Here is a 23,198-nt window from a genome sequence, read left to right as displayed (position 1 = left end):
CGTAACTTTTTCAATTATTTTTTCCACTCACTGTTGCGGTATCAATGACAGTTTTCTCTCTTCCTTCAATATCTTCTTCATCTTCCTCATCACTAAAGTCTGCAGCTGCATTTTCAAGAAACTTGAAGGTCTCTAGCAGAGAGGCAGAGTCAGTCAATTCAGGTTTCCTAAGCAACAATAACAATCACCATCATGAGAGAAAAGAAATCACAATAAAGTCTCTTTTGCAATTACTAAGCTTATTATTACGTCCAACAACATATAAGACTAAAATAAGCCTAGAAGTAAAAATTGTCTGTTAACAGCTAAAATTCCTGTGGCTAAAGAACTAAACTATAGACATGAAGTGTATTATTAGAACCAACATTTATTCTTAGTATGGCTGTCATTACTATGACAGACACTTCAATATTTTATTAAAAAAGCATTTTAGAGCAACATTCATCTGACACCTGCCCAAAGTAACATCAATACTGTTACCGAGCTGGGCTCCCACATGGACATCAAGGTACAGGAAAACTTTGCAACTGCTAGCTCATGCTCCTTATCTTGCTGGGAAACACCAAACTCCAGAGCTATCATTCATCAGCTTTTAAGTCATGATAAATATGCCACTATAAAAAATATAATGGGAAATTATAATTGATGACTAAATAATATTTGAATTTACATTAAACAAATAAGGAAATGGATGAAGATTGGGTAAAATGAGCACTGCACTGGCAGAAATATAGGCAGTGCCTCAAAACAGGAAGCATAAGGTTTGTTATTAACAACTGAAGAGGAAGAAGCCAAGAAACAGGACTGTAACAATTATTAAAACTCTGACAAAAGTACAGATAAACAGTCCTAAAATTATCAACAGGATCTGTGTTTTCTATGCAGAAGATGCATAGAAGATGCATCAACCCATGAAAGATACAGTGAACAAAATCTATTAATTTTGAATTGTTATAATTAATTCCAGTAAAACCTGGTACATTCTTGATACGGCTTTGAAAGCAGTGAAATGCAGTGAAGGCAAGCTTTACTGTTGTCTTAGCTTTAATCAGTAGTCAGTTTTTCATAGTTCACCACTAAATGCACGTACGTCATCTTGATTCTCACAAACACTGAAACAGCAGAGATCTCCCCCTCTCTCTTTTCAGAAATGTAGCTCTAAGTTGTCTTATGCAGTCACCCTTACTACCAGCAAGTGCTTCTGCTACCTTTTCAAAAGGTTCAATCAGCTAACACACCTATACAGTAAGGCTCTGTAAACCCTCTGCAGTGTGAACACCTGATCATCTGTCCATCACACACTTACTCCAGTGTTTTGTCATAATACTTTCCAAAAGTCTATTACAGGAAGCAACCAAGGGCAAAAGCTTTGATGTGTAATAAGGTGTAATAAGAAGCACACTTCCTTCTTTGCAAAGTTTCTGCTCAAGCAGTTCTATGCTTCCATGACAACAAGAAGTGGCTTCTTCATACCCCAGTGTATATGCATTTCATTAAGACAATTTGTTACTCTATTTTTTTTATTTGCTCACCTTTATTACCCAAAAATTTCACTTGCCATTAGAAATTCTGCATACACAGCAGCCTCATAATATACCTCGATGTACATTATGTTTTCATGGTCACTGTTTTTCCCAAGAATATTCCTTCTGCTTTTCCAAATCTTAACTTAGATCTAAGAACAATTTTAAGCACATTTCAAATTTGTCCTGCTTCTGGCAGTACTGTGATGGTTGTTTCTATGACAAACTTGAATACACTCTGTAATATTTTTATTTTTCCTTAAGTAATCACTACTTTGGCAGCTTATAACACCTCATGAATCTGTTGTAATAATGAACATCATAGTATGGTTGCTTTGCTGTTTCCAGAAGAAAAATCTTAATAAGACAACAATTGTAATGTGCTTCATTTGACTAACTTCTTGACTTTCAGCAAATTCTGAGAGTCTCTGTCTACTTTTATTTGACTAAATCATCCAACTACCACTATTTCTGTTTTTTTCTCTGTATTATGCCATGTAAAAACATTATGGCTGATTATCTATAATAGCAATTATCAGACATACTCCAGTAAACAGCAATATATGAACTAATACCAAACACGGAATACAAAAGCATACTTAAGAGACCTTACTATTAAGAAACAGATATCCTTCTAAAAGTCCAATTATTTGCAGTAAATCATACCAGACCTATACTCATTTGCTCTTAAACCTGGGTCTCTCACACTGAAGTTCGAAGTGACTACCAAAAGAGGTTGTATCTTTTTTTTTTTATTAACTGATTTCAACTATTCTATTAATTATTACACATATTAGTGGGCAGGATATATATAAATAATAATGTCTCTGCACTTAGATGGGGAGCGGGGGTAAATGGGCATTTCAAGCATTGGGAAACATGGTAGCTTATTTATCAGGTATTTCAAAACTCCTGCACAGTACACAAACGTACAGTCAGCATAGTGCCAAAGAAGTATTTGTGCTAAGAGACAACTTCCAAGAAAGCTTAAAAACCAAAAAAGAAGACAGAAAAGTCAGAATATTTAAACTATCCAAGGGTTCTAGAAGAAGATAGTTTCAAGATGACATGCTGATTTCCTATACTGTACCCCAAAATAAACTTTAGCAGTCAAATCAAAGGTGATTTAATAATCTGAGCTATTTGTCATTCTCTAGAAGCATATGAACATAATGCATTTTGGATAATGCTTGTTAGCATGAATACTTTGGAGGAAAATAAAACATACTGAAGAAAAATGTCTGGCCTTAGCTAATTTATGCTATGTATTTTGATGGTATTTCAAGCTTGCTTGTTTCATTAATTTTCCATCTCGTTAGTTTTCTTCTCTTAGGGGGTCATTCACAAAGCAACATAAAAAATCAGAAGGGTCAAAAATATATTCGGAGATAGGGTAGTAAAATAAATAACTTAAAATTCTATTTTAGAAAAATAAACACAATTTGACATTTCCAGGGCTTTTGTAGCTTCAATTATTTTTTTTTTAATCAATGGGTGAAAACAAAAGAAACAACCTCCAAAAGTGGGGACTGATATAAACTGTGGTATTACAAGCACGAGTGAGGCAAGACTACAGAAAGATTCAGGGCCTGTTGCAAATAAAGAGAGACCAAAAACCCTAAAAAGGTCCTAACAAGGACAATTCCTCTTTTTTGGACTGTCCTGTATCACAACATATTTAAGGGAGAACATAATTTTCAAAATGCAAGAACTTCGGTGCAGCTTTTTCCTTCCTCCCCAGCCATACTGTCTAAAGAAAACCAGCTGGGGAAGAATAAATCAGAACCCCCAGACAGCAGGAGAAGCTACAGAACGTACCAAAGCAGAAAGCACAGAGCAGCCAGACTGTGGCACGGCCTTCTCAACCCTGTGCTCCTCAGCTGCTTGTTCTGCATCTCTTTCCCACTCCTCCTTCCTCAGTTGGACTCTGCAACAGCACTCTTGCATGCTTTTCTCTCCAGCACCTAACTTTGTCTTCTTTCCTTGAAGGTCTCATCCCAGGTGACTCAGCACTTCCTAACCAACCAGCCCAACAAAAATCATTTAAACAGTATCATATCTTCTATCACATACTGTTGACTCTGTCCATTACATCCTCCTTTCCAGTAGCCTTATCCAAGTAGACAGGAAATTCTTTGGGGCAGAGATACTACCCTGCTACCCCTACCTACCCACAGTTAGGTACAAGACTAACTGCTTCTCATGAGCATAACAGTAAGTACTGTCAGAAGGTAACTGCAGCTAGGCTAATGCTGCTGAGTTTTCCATCTTACTACAACAGATGGGCAGTGCAGATTTTGTGAATCTCACTCTTGAAACAGGGAACTTCTGATTCCCAAAGGTAAGAAATGTTTTCCTGTTTAAAACACAAAATTCTTGTTACAAATGGGATAGTAACTGAAGTACTTATGTCCCTTTCACAGCTGTGATGGCTGTGAAAATCTGATCCAAATATGTATTTTACAGGCTGTTCAATTATTCAGATTTATGTTAACCCCTTGTCCCCTTTAAGACTAAAAATAATAATATTCAATAAAAAAATATTATTTGTGGATATTCCACATATACTATTTAAATAAAGCAAGCCTGGCTTTGCTGGGCTCTGCAGGCCAAAACAGCAACTCTTGCTTTTCTGCCCAACATACCTTGAGACAAGTATTTTGTGTAAAAATCCAGTTGGTTCTGACACTGAAATATAACCAGCTTTAAAAAATGTATAGTTCAGACTAAACACATTTACTCTCAACATTTAATATTCATGATCTTAACACACATCCTGTTTCTTAATGAGTGAAGTGCAGAAGCCATAACCTACAGGCAAGGTGAAGTTCTTTTGTGGGAACTAAAACAGCATGCTGATGATACCTTTCCAGCTCCCAGTGTCACCCAGAACATTTCAAATTGCAAAGTCAAGTTTAACTTAGACTAAAGTCACATTATAGACAGGTATTTTCTTTGTAACCAACACACTCTGTATTTCTATCATTACCTTCTCTTTTGTTGATAATAACCCTGGAAAGTCTGTGGTCATGTCCAGGGAGAGTCTCAAATTTCTCCCATGAACTTTCCAACCACAAGGCCATTAAGTGCCTCAGTCCTACTCACAGCCTCAAAGGAAAGAGTAGAGGCCTTTTTTGTTTGTTTATGTTACCCAAGACATACACAAGTTATCTTAAATAAAACCAGGATTTTATTGATAAATTCAGAAGCAGGAAGAAATACCACAATAAAGTTAAATAAATACAAGTTCAGCTTAGGCTGAGAAGTGTTCCTGGGAGCTTGTACAGCTGGAAAGAACCTGTTGTGACCCACGATTCAGAGCTGTTCTACCACACTCTTTCTTGAGCTATATTCTTTGGTTCAGTTTCCTACTACTATCAAAACAGCTACTGCACAGTCTTTGTAAGTTTTATTAATTCCCCACAGAATTTAGTTATCACATGTTTTAAAACAGTCTTTTCAAGTGGCTAGTTAAATTCTATCAAACTGTACTCATTAAAGGAATGCATGCAAATTCAATGAGAAGTGTCTAACAACAGTTCATTAGATGTTCAACACTGTAAAATCTTTCATAATGCAGCATGGAAAATGTAAAAATAATTTATAAAACTACAGGACAGTTAAAATCATCAACATTTACACACAATGAACACAGGCCAGGCTAATAACAGTCTGTCACAACCTTTGAAATCTCCTATGAAGTCACACCACACAATGCAAGAGCTAGTGCAATATGTATTACAACTGGTAAGCAACACTTACAAAATGGTTTGTATGTAAATTGGAATCGCAAAGTTTAAAAAGCAAGAACCACTTCTCTTGCCAAATCTAGTCAGCTAACTATAATATATCAAAAAAATAAGCTTTATAAAGGATAAAATACCCCCTTAAAATTTGAGGTACCACAGTGACTTTTCTAAGTTATTTCTCTATTCATCTCCCCTCTCTTTGCTTCTCTCTCTCTCTCTCTCTCTCTCCAACTGCACAACGTCTGTCTTTCTCTACACTCTTTCTGTGCTGTGAGTCTTATGTGACATTTCCAAGAACTCAAATTCTTAAGCCATAAAATATTGCCAATTAAAAGCATGGTCCATTTTTACTTCTTTCTTCACAAAAAAACCCCAATTTATCTACTTTTTTTTTCCTGCTTTAGTGCATCTGTTGAAAGTGTCCAGATCTGGCCTAAATTAGTTACCTTTGAAATGTCTGTTAGGTTACTGCAAGATGGAGGCAGGGAGAAACAAACAAAAAAACCAAAATCCCAAATCTATTTGCTTTATTCCCTTTACTGGTTTTTCTTCCCTTTTTGCAATTCAACATCTACTTGCATACTATTTTGGAAATCTTTCTTATGGCAGCTATTACACCTGAGGTTTATAAATTCAGAGGTATTTTCCCAAATAAACCATTTTATAAGCAAGTTAATAAACAACATTCATTAACCAGTATGCAGCATTTTCATTACTTGGGCCAGTGTTAATAGGATTTAGAAATGCAAAAGGGTTATTAAAGTCTTCTGGCATACAAAGATGTTCATTCACTGAAGTGTCAGTTGGAATGACTTGCTGTGTATCAGAAAGATAAAGTTTGCAAAATTTTTAATTTTTGAAAAGGTCTTCAGATTTGCTCTCAAATGCTGAGGTTTGATGCTATTTTACTCATGTAAAAGTATTGGCAGTTCAACAGGAAAAGAAAAGGCAGCAGGTAAGTTCCAGAGACTGATACATCACTCAAGAAGTTTCTACTGGATATTTATAGTTGTAATGATCAAACTCTTAGCAAGAACTAATCAATACCATTTTTATATATAGACATTCATATGTATGCATAGATGTACACATATGTTTGGTATATCCTCATTCCTTCCAGTTCTATTCATTTATTATATTTGCTTTCACTCATACTAAATGGTAGTCAAATACACACCTTCAAGAAGGCAAACTAATTAGACTTTATGCTTCACTCAGTAAGAGAAAGCTACTAAATGAACCAAAGATACTTAAGTACTCTTGTGTTTTCAAGGCTACAAGCTACATTTGCAGGCAGCTTTCATTTCTGTTTCAGTTTGTTGGGAGAAAGCACCCGTTCCTCTCACTGCAAGTGTTAGGAATTTAAACCATTATTATGAGGTTATTATTTTAGTATCTATTTTTGAGTCCAGTCATGCTAAGTGGTACTTATCTTTTGCAATGCAAGTGAGCTGATTGAAGAAACTGAAAACTGATTCCTTTTTAAATTCCATGAAATAAGTGAAACAGGACTATATCTAGCTCACGATATCATATTAACATTTCATTTATGGATTCAAAATCTTGCAGAGTGCATTCAAGATCCACATGATGTCTTTCTTGAGTGCTAAAGTTTTCAAGAGGATCTGTACATCAGCAAATAAATAGGCAATGTAAGAATACAAGTCTGGCCAAACACGCAGCAGCTAGTAACAAAGCCTGAGGCTACTTCACCTAAGGATGAAGAGAAACTGATTTGGCTTAAAACAGAGTCAGACAACAGTAGTATGTTCATCACTGTATCACAGGAAGGGGAACTTCTCTGATGTAACTGCAATTATTTGGGATATACAAAACTAAGCTGAGAGGTTATGAGGGACCAGACAGCAATTTTCTAAAATAACTAGAGCCTAGCAGAATTCAAGTTACATATTCTCTGCTGTGAAGAAATATTATTGTATTAAGTATTTGTACTACACTAACCATCATATGCTTCTACTTACCAAAGCATACAGCATCAGCTTCACAATAATCACCCCAAACATTCTCACTAGCCTTTCCCACAAAAAAGCTCAACTCAGTGTTTGCATCCCAAACACTGAGTGTACAAATTCAACTGTTGAAATACGTATAAAGGACAGACAAGATAAAACTCATAAAATAGGCAAGGGCTGCTGTAACAACTTAAAAATCTGTAAAAGCTGTAGTAAGCTGAACAGAGGAAAAACATCCTCCCTACCCACCATGAAGTATACTCTTCACATATCCCTGAGGTCAGAGAAGAAATGCCACGAATTATCTTTAAAACAATCAAAGGCATTAAAAAATATTAAATAATAAGCAAAATGGGTTTCAACTGTGATCAGAAGTATAGTCAGAGCAAGTCACAGAGGTATTTCAGAGGAAGGCTGAACAGCAGCAAACAGCACTATGCACAGATGAATACGTTCACACAAAAACTATGCTAAAATCAGACCGCATTGAGAAGTAGATCAGCTCTTCCATTCTTTCCCTGGAATTTTTTGCAACACTAATTTATTCTGTCCTCCAGCACTTACATTTCACTAAGAAAGTATTGGTTGACTATCAAACAAATAATGAAAACATAAAGGAAGTTTTACTTTCTATTGCCACTACTCCTGCTCTCCTCTCAAAGAGATAACCATATGGCAGCATAAAGCCATCAAATACCACCTCTTTCCTTTCTTTGTAATTTATCACATGAATGTTCAGTTGTACCGAAGGCAGTTGAGCCAATATGTTCTTTCTGTAATTTATACTGCTATATGGAGAAATCTTTAAGGAAATTAAAAGCCAACATGCCTTCCATTTTCCTCTTCTGCAAATGCATCATTAAATCTATATTCCTTCTGCATTTCACAGTACCATTTTCTCCTCTATTGTAGATTATCTTAATCACATTCACCCACATTCTTTCCAAACTCCTACTGATTTGCCTTTATCGTTTCTCATCCCCAAGGTTTCTCTTTACTCCACCCCTGTACTCCACTTCTCACATTTTTCACTCCATGTAAACAGTTTTCTAAAACACAGACTTAAATGCACAGATTCAACTAGGTGCATGCTATCTAGTTCTTCCAAGACCAAACAGATCAAAAATGCTATGAACTGTCTTTTCCCACTTCAATAGAGGTCTACTCCTTGTTAAACTACATCCATTTTCATGTGTTACTTTCTGCCCAGTGCTCTGCTCTTCTATCCACACAGTCACTGAGAATCTTCAGTCTGCATATTAGTTTGCAGCTGTCCCAATGTCTCATGGTCCTGGCAAACACTCACGTATGTCCTTAAACTTCCTGGAATTGCATTAAGCTTTTGTTTCGTTTCCTGTTCTTGCAATTTCTCACTGTAACTTTCCTCTTCTACCACTACCAAACAACAGACACTTGTTCACTGCACTCCTTCCAACTGTAAAAGCTTGCTGTAGCCCAAATCCATTTTTCACTTTACATGCACACAAGCAAGAGGCTGCTAAAGAAAGTGCCAGTCCTTTTGTCCTCAGTAAGTAGCCTAGCACTGGTGAGGTTGCTTCAAAGAATGCACCTTTCTCAAATGTAAGCCAGAACTTAGAGCTGAGTCACCTAAATTTTTCCTAGTTCTGACAACCAGGTAGGAAAGCATTGAATAAGTATTTCAAAATTTCAGCTGAGTTCAGGAGCAGCATCCTGAGTTCAGGAGCAACATCCATGTGCCTTAGACCTGTGTCATGTATTCAATGCTATACTTTTCAAAGAGAAGCTGTTCTATATAGGCTTAAGTTATGCTGGCATTACATGAGGCAGGTAACAAGTAAATATGACCTTATTTCTGTTTTTGCATCTACTACAAATCTGCACTTTGAAATTTTAGAGGTAAGTAATGATGCAGTTGGAAGAAGGTGAACAGTGCCAGATGTCACAGAAACAGTGAGGTAGCACAAGATGAAAGGGCTGTTAAATAACATGCAGCCTCTGCCAAGAAGCAAGACACAGAATGCTTCCTGAAAGAAAAATTGAAAGAGGCGGTCTGCAAATGTGATTGAAGCACCCAGAAGAAACACAGCACTGATAGGTAGTCCTGTACTTAGACTGATCAGGGAATTCTTGTAAAATCGTGACTTTTTTCCTTTCAGTGAGGGAGATCTCACTGGACATCCAGAAATTCAAAATCACCCATGAAGACTGACATGACCATGTTGAATAAGAACCCTGGAAATTTTTTCCACTGTAAAGCCCTAGAGTCCCTTCTCATTCATTATGTTATCAAAACACTTCCCTAAGCTCTATAATGCAGTCTGCCATCTCAGGCATCCCAAGCAAGAGCAGTTTTTCAAAATGTACAGCCTAACCAGCCTTGCAACTGACAAGCTAGTACAGCCACAATGGAAGGGAATTAATTTTTCTCCATCAGCAAATATCCTCAGCTATGGGGTAAACTACAAAGCATTAAACCTAATGTCAGATCTATCCCAAAACTAAGCAGATAGGAAAAAATGAAAATATATCCAAAACCGCTGTATCAAAACCACTGTCTCAGTATTTCACCCATCAAGTAAACTACCTTATACACATATCCACCTGCTTTAAAACTATGTAAATACACATAAATATATTTTGAAGTGTAATTAAGAGAAGCTTTATTTACACATTTCCCCTTCACCAGAAATCAAACCAGAACCGTTACTGCAAGCTATTGAGCATTCCTTGTTCTTCAAAACAAAGCTGCTGTACATAAATTGTATGATTTGTCAACTACGTAGCAATACAATATATTTTAGTAGCTTGCAGGTTTTCTCACACATTCAAGTTTTCCATCTCACAGCATTATATTTAATTACATAACAATGAACTTCTGCCCTTATGTAACTTGTTGGCCTGAACTTGCTGCAGATATCAGGAGGGTATAATGAAATCTTACAAATGCTTTTTAGAAGATAGGATGCATACTTAACAGTGTTAGGTCTTAGAAAATAAAGGTCTTGAATTTTGCACCATGAATATAGAAGAGGAAAAAAGCATTTCTGAAGAAAGCTGTGCTACTACTGGAAACAGCTACCTCATCTATTGTTCCTACGATTCTGCATAATTTTCATTATGTAGTTTCATTACTATAGTTCTGCAACTACAGTGTCTTAAACAAGAATGAACAGATTGTTTTTCTGAAGCCTTTAGAGTTAAGTTTAACTTACTTTTTTTTTTCTTTTTTAACACTGCATGGAAAAGAGAAGAAAATGGAAAAAAAGCCTCTTAAGGTTTAACATTACTTATGAATTGAGAACAAGCTTTTACTGTCTTTGACTGACTTTCATAGTATTAGAAATATTAAAACACAGAAATTAATGCCTTAAATTTCAGTGACATTTACATATGTCTATTGATTAGTAGAAAACAAAAATCTTCTAGGACTCAGAATGCAATGAATTACTTTGTTTTTCAGATTTAGTGAAAAAAATCCTTCTCTTATATAGGTTATCATGTCATAGTCAGCACAGACCAGATGAGCAAAGCCTGTAACCTACACAGTAAAGTGTCCAGCAATGCAAACAAACCATTAACTTGAACAACACTGACTTCTAAACACTTGGAAACACTCCAAAGAGGCTTGATTTGAATTAGTGCTGCCATTCAACCGGAAAAAAAAATAGGATGCTTTTAAGATACAAATCTAAAGAATTACTTCTATACTTATTGCTCAATATAATAAAATTAGTTAAAATTGCTCTAATCTAGAACTAGGAAAAAGTCCTGGAATCTCAGTAAACAAAAATTTTGTTCAACACCACTAAGTGCACTTATGCAGAATGATAACAAAGAAATCTTGATGCTTACCCCATCATTGCATTTTCTTTAATCTGGCCCTCTGTGCCATTTACCATTGGTTCTTGATTTCTGTTTTCTTTATCTGAAACATCACTTGAGAGGCCCAATAAAGCTCGCACTCGTTTTGATTTCACATCCAATACTGTGTCAGTGTAGCCCACCTCTTGTAGATACCTGAAGGAAGAGAACTCATGCTAATCTTCTCTGCACATGTCACTTCTGCAAAACATGAAATTCCGCCCTGCACTCATCCTCAATCCCTTAGCTTAGCAACTGACTGAACTTCTCCATGAACACATCCTCAATCCCTTATTTTAGCAAACTGCAGTGCTGAGCTAGTGAAACATGCTTGTAAATCATCCTGTACCAGCTGCAGAGGGATCGCCTCTTGCAGTACCAGCCTCTACAGTCACTGAGAGAAAAAAAAATCAGAGGTTATACAATACGTTATTCATTCATTTACTAAAATGGATGGAGAAACACTTTCAATTAAAATATTTACAACTGCTTTATAAATATCACCACAGTTGCATGCACAAGCATGGTCATTTTATTCTTTGACACATGGAAACTAAATACAAGAAGCAGCAGATATGTTCCTTACATGAACGTTATTAGAAGCCTAGAAAACAGAATAAAACTTAAATTCTTTAGCTGTGGCTATTAGTAAGAGTTGTTATTTATGATGGACTAGGCTTGATAAAATCTCTCTTGCCTTTCCTTTATTCTGCAATGGATCTGAAAAATTTTTCTTCCATATGACTGAACAGCAAAAATCCTTGCACCCCAAAGTTGGCTTTGGAGGTTTAAAGCTGGCTCTTTGACCAATATGCCACTTTGCCCTTGATGGCAACAGGAGAGAAATAATGATTTAAAAAAGTAAAAATTGGTTTGTGTCCTTCCCTCTAGAACATGGAGTTAATAGCAGTGAATTGACTGAATTGTTAATATTCTAGACAACTCTGAAGAAGGGAAATGCTATTTTACAGCGACAGGTGTTAAAAATCAGGGACATGCACTTCTCCTGCAAGAACATTCTCCTCCAATTATTTAACAATATCATTCACATAACAACATTAGCAGAAAAATACTGATTGTTGGCTACAGAAAAATCTAACAAGTCACCTATTCAAAACAGAGTCTGTAAGTAATATACACTCTATATTCAGCAGTGTGTCACTCTTGTATGAACTGCGCTGAGATGGAAGGACTTGTCTTCAAAATCACTGATCTAAGTCAAAATCACTCTATTTACATTTATTCAACATGCATCCAAAGATTTGAGCTCTTGCAAAAGAGAAGCTTATACAAGCCATCCAACAAATTTAACCTTTGCACAACTTTTTGGAAAGAGGTCTTTTAATACAAGGTTCTAGACCATCCTTACTGTCTCAGTCCCCTCTCATTTAATCCTCTGTAACACACCCAATATCATCGCAATTAAGTTAGTTACTATGATCACAATTCAAAAATTAATTCAGATTAAGAGACATTTCTTTCATTAACATGAACAGAGAATTAGAAAACATCTAGTCTAATCTTCCTGATGTTAGTCTTTTCTGCAACTTAAGCAAGCAAAATAAAACCTTTTCTTATCCAATGCCAACTGGTTTTATTTTACACAGCTCTTAGTAGAAATTGTGTCTTTGCTTTTTAATTGTGAAGTGTCATGACCCACTGTTCTCCCAAGCAGATTGTCTTATTATCCTCCATGAAAGAAAAGTAAATGAGATCAGGTGTTTGTGACTTGACAAGGCTTCTCATCTGAAGGTATGAAATATTAAAATTTTTCAAAGCCCAAAAGTAGTGCAGAAGCTCAATGAACTTCATCACACACACTAACTTTTCTTTCAGTAAAATATAACTGAAAAAAAAATCAAATACCATCACCATCATATTTCATTAGCAGATTCTTTCTTTGCATTCAGTATTTGACTCCTTTTTTCAACACTTACTGTCTTAACAGCTGTCGTCCTTGTTTCCAAATTAGCTGGCTGTTCTGCTGTGGCTGAATCTCTGTCTCATTCCCTTCGTCTGAAAAAGATTATTTTATATACATTTTTTTATTTTTCCTATTTGCATAAAAATGCCCATCCACTTGAAAAGACAAATGTGATCTGCCTTAAAATGATTAGGAATGGTTTAATACCAAATTCAAAGTGCAAATAATGAAGGGAGAAAAAAAATGTCACAGTACATAATTGTAGTACTATATACACATAGAAATTTCCAGGTACATCCTGCTCTATGAGAGCAAGTTCTAACTCCTTTAGGGGAACATAATGACAGTCAGTCTGCAGTCCAATTTTTGCTTTGGCCTTCCAAGATAATTGCTGCTCACATTAAGTCTGAATACAAATATCTTTAACTGCTAACTGCAGCACGATATTGGTTTACAACTTCCCAATTTCCTTAATATTTGATAGTTCAACATGAATCAACAGATCTACTTACATCAATTTAATCCATATTTGTATTAGTTTTGTAGAAACAAACAATAGGTACTATTTTTTAAACTGAAAAGTTGTTGAAAAATTTTCAGCACATTTTCCCCAACCATAAATGCTACTACTCCAGGAAAATTAAAATCTACCAAAAAAAAAAAGGAAAAAAAAATGTCTGTTCTCTTAAGAAAACTATAAGAATGCCGACAACCAACAGCTACACTTTTATTCCATATACAGCTTCACAGCACATGATGGTGGGTTATTCCCTCTCCTCAAGGAGATACATATGCTTCCCAAGACAAAAGATCTTGGTTTATCATCTATAAAAGCCTCTACAAAACTTTAAAATTTTGTGGTGCAAACACTGAAGTATGAACAAACTTCCTGTGTAAACAAGACTTAAGAACCAGAAACACCTGTGGTATACTCATATGAGTAACTTGATATGTGACACAGGAAAGCCATTATTCTCATCGGAAAGTCACTTACCTTTAAACAACTCAATTAATACTACACAAAAAGACCCCACCATTACCAAAGAAGCTAACAAATACTAATCAGAATTCACATTCAAGGAGAGACATATGAATTTTAGACATCTCATTCACAAATCTATTTAACAGCAACCACAGGAAATAAACAAATGCACAATCATTTTCCAATGACAACTGGACATGGCTGGATTCAATGCACAGCTACCAAAGCTCAGTCTATAATTATTAAAACATGCCTGAGGTAAATCTGCCTGAAAATTCCTTCTGGAAGCAAAACCCATTCTTCTGAAGGCACTGTTAAGTATATCCAGAGGCAAGAATTCTCTTGTGCTTAGTCTCCTCAAAAATGATGACTGCAAGCAGTAGCAGTGGTTTACAGCTAAGAGTGAAGAAACTTGCATTGAGGGAATTATAGCAGAGGATATAGTATATATAGTAGAAATAAATTGTACAAGAAATTTTATTTTTAAAGTATCTCTTTACCAGGAGATTGAAATCTTTCTTCTACAAATTGTATTACAGACTCGCCAAGAGATCATACAGAAAACAACAAGGACACATGTGGAAGAACTACTACCAATATTTCGACTTTTTGTCATGACTGGGAAGGAAAAACAGGGACAGGGCAAGGGGAACATATGGACACACAACTTAGGTATCTATCAAAGCTAACTTTAAAACAGCATTAGAACAAAGTTTCTATTTTAAGTCATCAGTTCAGATTTGATACAGAACAAAAATACACCTTTCTGATAGCTATATATAGAATGCAATGGGATAAATGAGAATAATGGAATTTTAACTAAAAAATTTCCACAGTGTTGACTTTGGAGACTTAATGCACAGTCTAAACCTCTGCTGGGCAAGCTAGGCCTCACACTACATTCCTCAGCTGGAAACTGGAGCAACATGCTGTAACTGCATCCTGAGAAATTACAAAAAAACCCCATGGCTGTCTAGGGTTGTGGTATGATCAGGACAAAGTTTTCCAAAAGTCCATATACAGATTGAGGCCTCCCATATAGTAGCACCAAATTCAATATTTCTTCAGTTATGGAAATAATGCTAATAATCGCATGAAATAAAATTTCTAAAAAACTCATTAAGAACTTGGACAAGAAAAGCTTGGTGTAAAGCATTGCTAGTTGGTGTGGGGTTGGATTTTTTGTTTGTTTGGGGGTCTTTTAATGACCTTCTAAACCCAATTAGGTAAGAAATCACCATGACAGTCAGCCAGACACAAACCTCCACAAACCAAGTGACAGAGATGAGATTTGCAGACATTCTATGCTCTGCCTTTACATATAGGTGGTTCCAATTTTGTTGTAGTAGAAGCATCAGGAGACTGAGACACAAAAAACATTACCTATATTTTCAATGGCTTAACCATTAGCCAGATCCCTGTACCACTTTTTTGTATTTTTTTTCCCAGAGGAAAGGATAGGGAGGATGGGGGGATAAAAGAAGTAATGTAAATTCTTAATTTCCCCAGTTGAGTTCTTAAATTTATTTGTGTGAAGTAGGAGATGAAAACAAATTAGCTTTCCAGAGACAAAGGCAAAAATCTGAAATTCTCTAAATACATCTCCAATGATCATTTGAATTCTACAGAGAAATCTCCCATTCAAAAACTCTCACATATGTCTAACATGCATTTTAATTTTTTTTTCCTGGAATACCACTGAAGTAATTGAACAAAAAATTACGAACTATACATTTCATTCAGAAGAATTATCCAGAGATAAAAGGATTCTATTGCTGTGAATCTAGTATCCTATTCTAAAATATCCATACACATCATTAAGGAACAGAAAAACTATTTTCCCCGAGAGCAGTCTGTTGATTTGGGTTTGGATTTTTTTTTAAAATCTAAACTAACTTGATTTATTAATAGACTCTTAGAGCACTAGGATATATTTTTAACTGTACAAGAGTAAAATACAGGTTTTATTAATTATCTCTATTCTTCCTGCTCCATTAAGAGACTTATTTTATCAATACTATCAATTCAGCATTTGCACATGACACAGTTAAAGTTTTATGCCAGTAATAATCTCACTCTCATTAAATTCTTACCAGAATCATAGTTTGGTGGCTTCATATCTCCCTGATTCAATTCTGTGCCATATTTTAATTTGTGGTATTTAGCCCTGCAAGGAAATCAAACAAAAAAATATTTAAAAATCGACTAGTACATTTAAAGTATATCTCTCAACACATAAATGTCACCTGTTTTGACTTGAAAAGACACTCCTTTCTTCTAGGCTAGGAACAAAGCAAATCAAGTAATTTTACCATGACTTCAGATAGGTAATTTTACTGAAATATTTTTTTCCAAGGGTGACATGAAATTGCATAGTGATATGTGACACATAGGAAACACAGAGCAGTTGACTGCAGATTTTACAAAATGTTCTTGCTACAGAAAAGGTTCCTTCCCTGTGGACAAAAGCAACTCTTCTGTTTCCCTTCCCAACCCCCCAGTCTTTCCTTTTTAGCCAATGTTTATAAAACATTTTTACTATCCATGTCAGCTCCGTGCCATCTACTTCATATCTCATACTGTCACTCCATTAAGCAAACTTCAGTTTTATTCTTCAAAATGGTGTGCTCTCCAACAGCAGCAGGTCCTCAGTCAGAACTCTTCCAAACGAGATTTAGCAGTGACAACTCACCCACACCACTTTTTCTCAAAGCTACTAGGTCTGTTACTTGACCAAGTGCAAAAATGGAGACTTTCTTCCAAAAATATTTAGTCTTCAAAAGGCCTAATGCAATAAGCCCCACAGAGCATGCCATATTATGACAAGAGTAGCTACAAAAAAATGGAAATGCATTTTTGAGAAGCTTCATCCTAAAGACTCAGTATGTAGAGACTTTGAAATATACATAATAACAGCACAGTAGTACAGTATTACACATGCACATGTAAGTTAACCAAGATTCATTACAGTACTCTTTTAACAGTGCAACAGAGAAAATTAGACAAAGTGAACCTTTTCTGGTTTTGCAATCTGTTCCCTCCGTCTCTGACACCATAACTTTAAAAGTCCAAAATTGCAAGTTTTATACATTCACAACTGGGTAGAAGAGTGGCACTTACACCAGTTCCTACCCTAAAAAAAAAGCTGAGAACTCAGGAAATGCTGCATGTGCAGCCTGAGAGTAGTGGGACAATCAAATACCACACACATACACACAGTTCAAATGCAAATATACGCAGTGAAGTGTAGGGTAGCAACAAAAACGCCGAAAAAGAAAAAAAAAAAAAAAAAATCTGTCATATGCACCAACATGAAAAGGAGTTTCATTAGCTCCAATAGGCATAAGGGAACTCTTCCACTTAAAATTTGGTTTTGAAAAAATTAATGGGTTTGACACTTTGTAATTATATGAGGCAAGTTCTCACTAAAATCACATTACTATATTAAGAATGGCTGCAGAAAATGTTTTCAAGTTACCTACACCTATACATTGGTTCTTATATACCTTCACTATATTACTGGTTTTCCTATTTAATCAAGAAAGCCCATTACTTCTAACAAAATAGTACTGAAGAATGCTTCATGATTCTTATGTTTCAATTTCTATGGTAATAGATTCCTACTAATCCAGCTGCATTTTAATTATAATAAACATTTAATTCTGACTGAGAAGGGTAAGTCAAGAGTAAAGAAGTGCCTCTTAGGCATAGCAACACCAACAGATGAAGGAACTAACTCTCAAGAGTCAGAGCATGAAGCTCTAACTCAGCTGAGCAGCAATCAACAGGAAGAGGAGAAATGATGTGCTTGAAATGTATTAAAAGCAATAGATGGAAGTTAAACATTTTGGTCAGTATAGAAAAGAATAACCAAGAGTGGAAGAAAATCAAAGCTGAATGCTCAAAGTATTTATCTTTCCTTTTCGAACTATCCATTTCTTACATGTTACCCTAGAAAAACAACTGCATGTCATTATTGTTAAATATTTATGCTATGTATTCTTTTCCTCCACCACCACTAATGAAAAGCAATGATTAATCAAAGAATTAAGAAATCCTCCACTCTGTCACCAACTTCAAAGAGTACCATTTTTTAATGCAATCAACAAGAGACTTTAATATGTAATCTATTTTAATCTGACTTAACAGAAGAGAACAAATATTAATACTCTGATCTAACCTGGATTACTGACATATGTTGTGTTCTACTTCATTCCTTCTAAGAATTGTGGGAGAAGTTGGTTTTGCAGCAGTCAACACTTGCTTTTAGTCCACTATGCTCTACACATTCACTAGTTTTCTTATCAAGTTTTGTTAATCATTTTCAGCCTAAGAAAAATGTTTCCTAGGTTCACTGAAAGGATAATTCTTTGTATCTTTCCTGTACCTCAGATCTCATGTTCTCTAAATCCATCTTTCAAAGATTCAGACTGCAGGTTTTTTAACTTCTCAGTGTATTTAAATCCATTAAATCAATTTTTGCCCACTTTTTAATTCACTTCCCTCTTAAATCAACATTAATGGTCTTTTTTCTTACTCAGGTTTTCCGCACTCATCAAAAGCATTATAAAATAATTTCACCAAAATGAGATTATTCATTCTAAATCCATTTTAAATTGTTAGTAACCAGGATTTTGTAACGGTTTCACCTCACAACACAACAGCTTTTAAAGCTTTTGTTGTTATTGTTGAAGAGGATAATGTAGATTACATGGCCTTGCACACCACTGTTCCTTTAAATTTAATTTTAGGGCCAAGCTGGACTAAGATTTCATCTTTTAGAGAACCTAACTTTGTATATTGCAGGCAGAGACCAGCAGCCCTACAGAAAAGGCAAAAGAACCATATTCTAATGAAGAGGCAACTGAAGAGATGAAAAGCCCCAAAAAGTAATCTTTATTTTCAATATTGCTGGAAAAGTTAAAAACAAAGTTATAGAGCTCTGACTGCACAAAATGACAAAAACCTCCAATGCTATAATCAAATCTGAATTGAATTAAATTGGTATCAATTCAGACCTCTGAGCAGGATGCAGATTTGAAACAGAAACATGAGTATCATGCCAGAGTATGTGACACACTGAACTCATCTTCAGTTGTGGCCAGCTTCTGAAGTTAAAAATCATATTACAAAAAACTCCCATAAAATCAATATAGACTGCCTGTAGGTCATCTAGGAAATATCTTCTACACTTCTTCAGGCTGTATGAAATTTATTATTAGACACCCTTTTATGATACAGCTGAAAATGTCACAGGTATGGAAGATAAACAAGTGCACTAAGAGAAAGGCTGAACACCATGACTCAGACTATAGGACTAGATGGGAGTCTTGACCCTTCAGTTACACATATTGCAATCAAATGGTATGAAACTTTTCACAAAATAACCTTTAATTCTTTTCTACACAAATTCAAAATATCACTTATTCCATTAGCACATTTTAATTTAATTGGCTTTTACAATGATAGAATATCTCCTGCCCACCTGTAATGCTGACTTTTTTCACTTTTGGAGAAATCACATGGTCCAATTATTAACAGCTTTAAAATGGCCTTCTACAGCTCACCTTGAACTTTAGCTCATACATCCCAATAGTGTGATACTACCATCAGAAAAAGAGATAAAGTATATTTTGTGTAAAAAAAGTATAAAGAAAATGAAATTTATTCAACCTTTGTATCATCTGGTCAAAAAAAAGGACAGTAGTTTGGTGGCAGGGGAAAAAAAGAAACAAAGATTTATTTTCTGAAACTTGCTCAGCTTCAATGATTTACCTGCCATTTCTGCAAATTACATATGAATTATTAACAGTATGCAGAGACAAAAAAATGATTTTAAAATGTTCACCTAAGGATACAGCTTTTTTCTACCTGAAGGCTAGCCTTCCAGTAATTTAAAAGAAAGCTATTTTAGCACTGTGAAACTATGTTCCTGGGTAGATGCCCTTACTCAGATAAGTATGAATATTACCACTGCTCTGGCTTCTGCCCTTCATTACACAGTGCTCCTCTTTTGGTTAGCATTATTTTCATTAAACTAACTATGTGTCCTCTATTCACTGCTTGGAAACATTCAACATGGCTGCCACACAAGAATTGCTCAGGAAAATGCTAAAAGCCTTAATCTACATTTCCTAAGACTGAGTGCAGTGAAACTTTTCTGAATACTTCACACAGAAATAAATTTTATTCCAGTCAAAAAAGCCACTATTTCTTGGAAATATCTGTCTCCAGACCTGAAGCATCTGATCCAGCTGTGCTGAGGGAGCCTGCCAAAACAGCCGTAGAAGATCTGGGAGCTGCCGCCAAATCAAGAGACATAAATAAGAATGACTGCCAGGAACAGCACGGCGAGATATTCTACCCGGGGGAGAAGGCGCCAGCCTTACACTGATCAGACACATCAGTGCAGAAAACAACACAAAATTAAATCAACTGTTTCTAGAGACATAGCTCAGGAGTCCAGTTCTTTGGTTGACATATGTTAAGACAGGACGTGAGCTAGACTAGCCGAAATATGACATGTTCTTGAGAGAAACAGTACTATGTTTCAGCTAGCTCCTGAAAATCCAGAGGCACCAGTGCAATTTACTGATGGTGGAGCAAGTATTGATAAAGTCATAAAAAGTTCTCAATTCTGAACAGCCTCACACTGCAATCTACTGGATGCTGGCAAAACTACATCACAACTGCTATTGAAAAATGCTAGCACTTAACTACACACTAGCTCCTTCTAAGCTCCTTGCAATTTTGCCTACTAAGACTCTTCAGCAGAAATAACCTGGCTTGCTATACACACATAGAATAAAAAGGTAACCTCACAATTACTGACATAAAGACTAAACATTAAACTAAATTTGCCACAAAAGCATGACCATCAGTAGTAAAATTTATTTTCTACCTTACCCACACTAAAATGACATGAAATAGAAAACAACAGTGATCCCGAAGCTGTTAATTTATAGTAAAAATTGAAACTATTTGGTTGATAAAAGAAATGAGGAGCAGCCACTATAAGTAACAGCAGCTCATAGAAGCATGTACCTGAGTAAAGGAATGTTTCACATTTCTTTTTCATGGTTTCCTGAAGGCATTGTGAACATGGAGTACTCTGGTCCAAAATTTAATACTCTGTTCTGTTACTCATAACTGATTTTGTCCAGCTGAGAAAGATCTGAAATGCCATAGCAGAAATGAAGGAATACAGGAATGATTCCCCATCCTCTCACAGCACACCAACTTTCCCCAAACTTGACAGGAATGTCTTCCTCCTACCTTGTAGGATCTCATGAGCCCAATGGAAAATGCCAGCATCCTGACTACTGTCTGACCAGGCTGCCAACTGATTTAGGAAAATGCTGGGAAACAGAGCAGTGCTCCCAAGCTCAGTATGTTGCTGTTCTTTCAAGTATCAAGCAAGAACACTCGCTGAGAGATAATTCCAGAAAGAAATAGAAGACTATTTCTTTAGAAACTGGCAAATAAAACTGCTGTTTAAAACTACAAACTCATAAATAGCTGTCTCCAGCACACACACCAGTCACAAGCATCACATCTGCTTGCAGAACCACTGCACACCCGTACTGGAACTGTCACACTGGATCAGATCAGCTGACTGTAGCCTACTGACCTGAGGAACCGAGACTAATGCCACGGACTGCAGAAAAACATGCAACATAAAAGATACAGATGTAAAAACTGTAATAAGAACCCACCGAGTGTTTTTTCCTAATCCTGACAGGGACTGCTGCATTAAGTTTTAAATGTCATAGTTTAGGTGGATTTTACACTGTAAAACTGAGGGACATTTTCACCATCCATATGGAAGTTTGATTTTTGTTTTTTTAATGTTACAAAGTTTCTCTGATAGTACACAAAAATGTATTCACATAGTTTGATAATTTTAAATTGCTAACTTCTGTGCATTTTGAACATGAAGAGTTAGAGATACTTTTACATAATCAGGAATAGCTCCACCAGTTTTGAAACACAAGAAATCTTCACAGAATACATATAACTACAAGTATATCTTTAACCAAACCAATGACAATAAGCTTTGTGAATATGCTCCAAATGTAAGCCTTTCCGCAGCCATAAAGTGCAAACTCCATGATGCATACATTTTGTATTTTTCTGTGCTCTTTGATGTAGTATCAGTTTAGTACCATAACAAGACCTGGGCAAAAAGAGTATCTACCTTAAGGATTCCTCCCAGAACTCCCCAAAGCAGTAGAAAATACATTGGAGCCCTGGGGCTACTGCTGGCCAGAACCCTGGCTGCATCCCCATGCTAGTGGATTAACTGGTTGCTACCAAGAAGTTATGAACTGGATGGTAGTGCTAAAGGAGCCTATATAAGATGAGCAAATCTGAATGCAATACAGTAATGTAATTATTGGTGTCCTTTTAAACGTATCTACCAGTGATGTTCTATTCCTCATTTGCATATGTGTGTATTTTAAATCTTATTTCTACTAAACAAACTCCTTCAGAGGCTTCTTTTATTAAAGAGAAGCAGGAATTATTTGATAAGAAAAAGATAATATAAGCTATGACTTCTTTGCAGCAGTGCCATAAATATTCTCTTTATTCAATAATTTTAAACACATTTCACCAATTAAAAGAATTTAAACTAAACCTTGCCTAAAATAAATTGGTTGAACAGAGAGATTTCCGAAAACATGATAAAAAAACAACCTGCTTGCCTCAAAGGCTGGAATAACAGCAAAGTATACATAAGAATAAAATGGTAAACTGAGGACTTGTACTAAAATGTCCATGAACCATTGATAAACCAGTAAACATTTTTTCAATCACACAATTAACCTCCAGAAGATATTCTTGTAGAATTTCTCATATTGAAAAGACTAAAAACTTAGCAAGATTAAAAACTAGTAATTATTAGACTGAAGATAGTTATTCAAGATTTCACCTGACACATATTAGTAAACAAAGCTATTACTTTGAACAAAATGAAAATACACTGTCATTCTGGAGTATAATCTATACAGTTCAGTGGAATTTTACCAAGGGAAAGCATTCATTATGGATCAGCTATGGGTTTTGTTAGCATGTTTTTCAAGCCATATTTTAGCTATTGTTCTTATCATAATGCAGACATTTAGACTAGTGGTTTTATTTAGTACAGTAAAATCTGTCAATCTGAGAACTGAGTAGAGACAGGAAAAATATTTCTTGGTTTTG

General features: G+C 35.6%; 1 protein-coding gene across 5 annotated transcripts in view; it reads right to left on the bottom strand.

The window, feature by feature from the left end:
- The window catches only part of STRN (striatin), a 68,001-nt gene that overhangs the window by 31,663 nt on the left and 13,140 nt on the right, over positions 1-23,198 (bottom strand). For all 5 annotated transcript variants that reach the window (XM_021528085.3, XM_021528086.3, XM_021528087.3 and 2 more), the window contains exons 3-6: positions 16,088-16,161; positions 13,026-13,104; positions 11,080-11,244; positions 32-167 (exon numbers count right to left, since the gene is read on the bottom strand). In XM_021528085.3, the coding sequence (XP_021383760.1) occupies positions 32-167; positions 11,080-11,244; positions 13,026-13,104; positions 16,088-16,161 (454 nt within the window). The remainder of the gene's footprint in view (positions 1-31; positions 168-11,079; positions 11,245-13,025; positions 13,105-16,087; positions 16,162-23,198) is intronic.

The sequence above is a fragment of the Lonchura striata genome, chromosome 3 (assembly GCF_046129695.1).
Source record: "Lonchura striata isolate bLonStr1 chromosome 3, bLonStr1.mat, whole genome shotgun sequence".
Taxonomy (NCBI): domain Eukaryota; kingdom Metazoa; phylum Chordata; class Aves; order Passeriformes; family Estrildidae; genus Lonchura; species Lonchura striata.
Note: the sequence above shows the minus strand (reverse complement) of the source record. Positions and strands in the feature narration are given on the sequence as shown.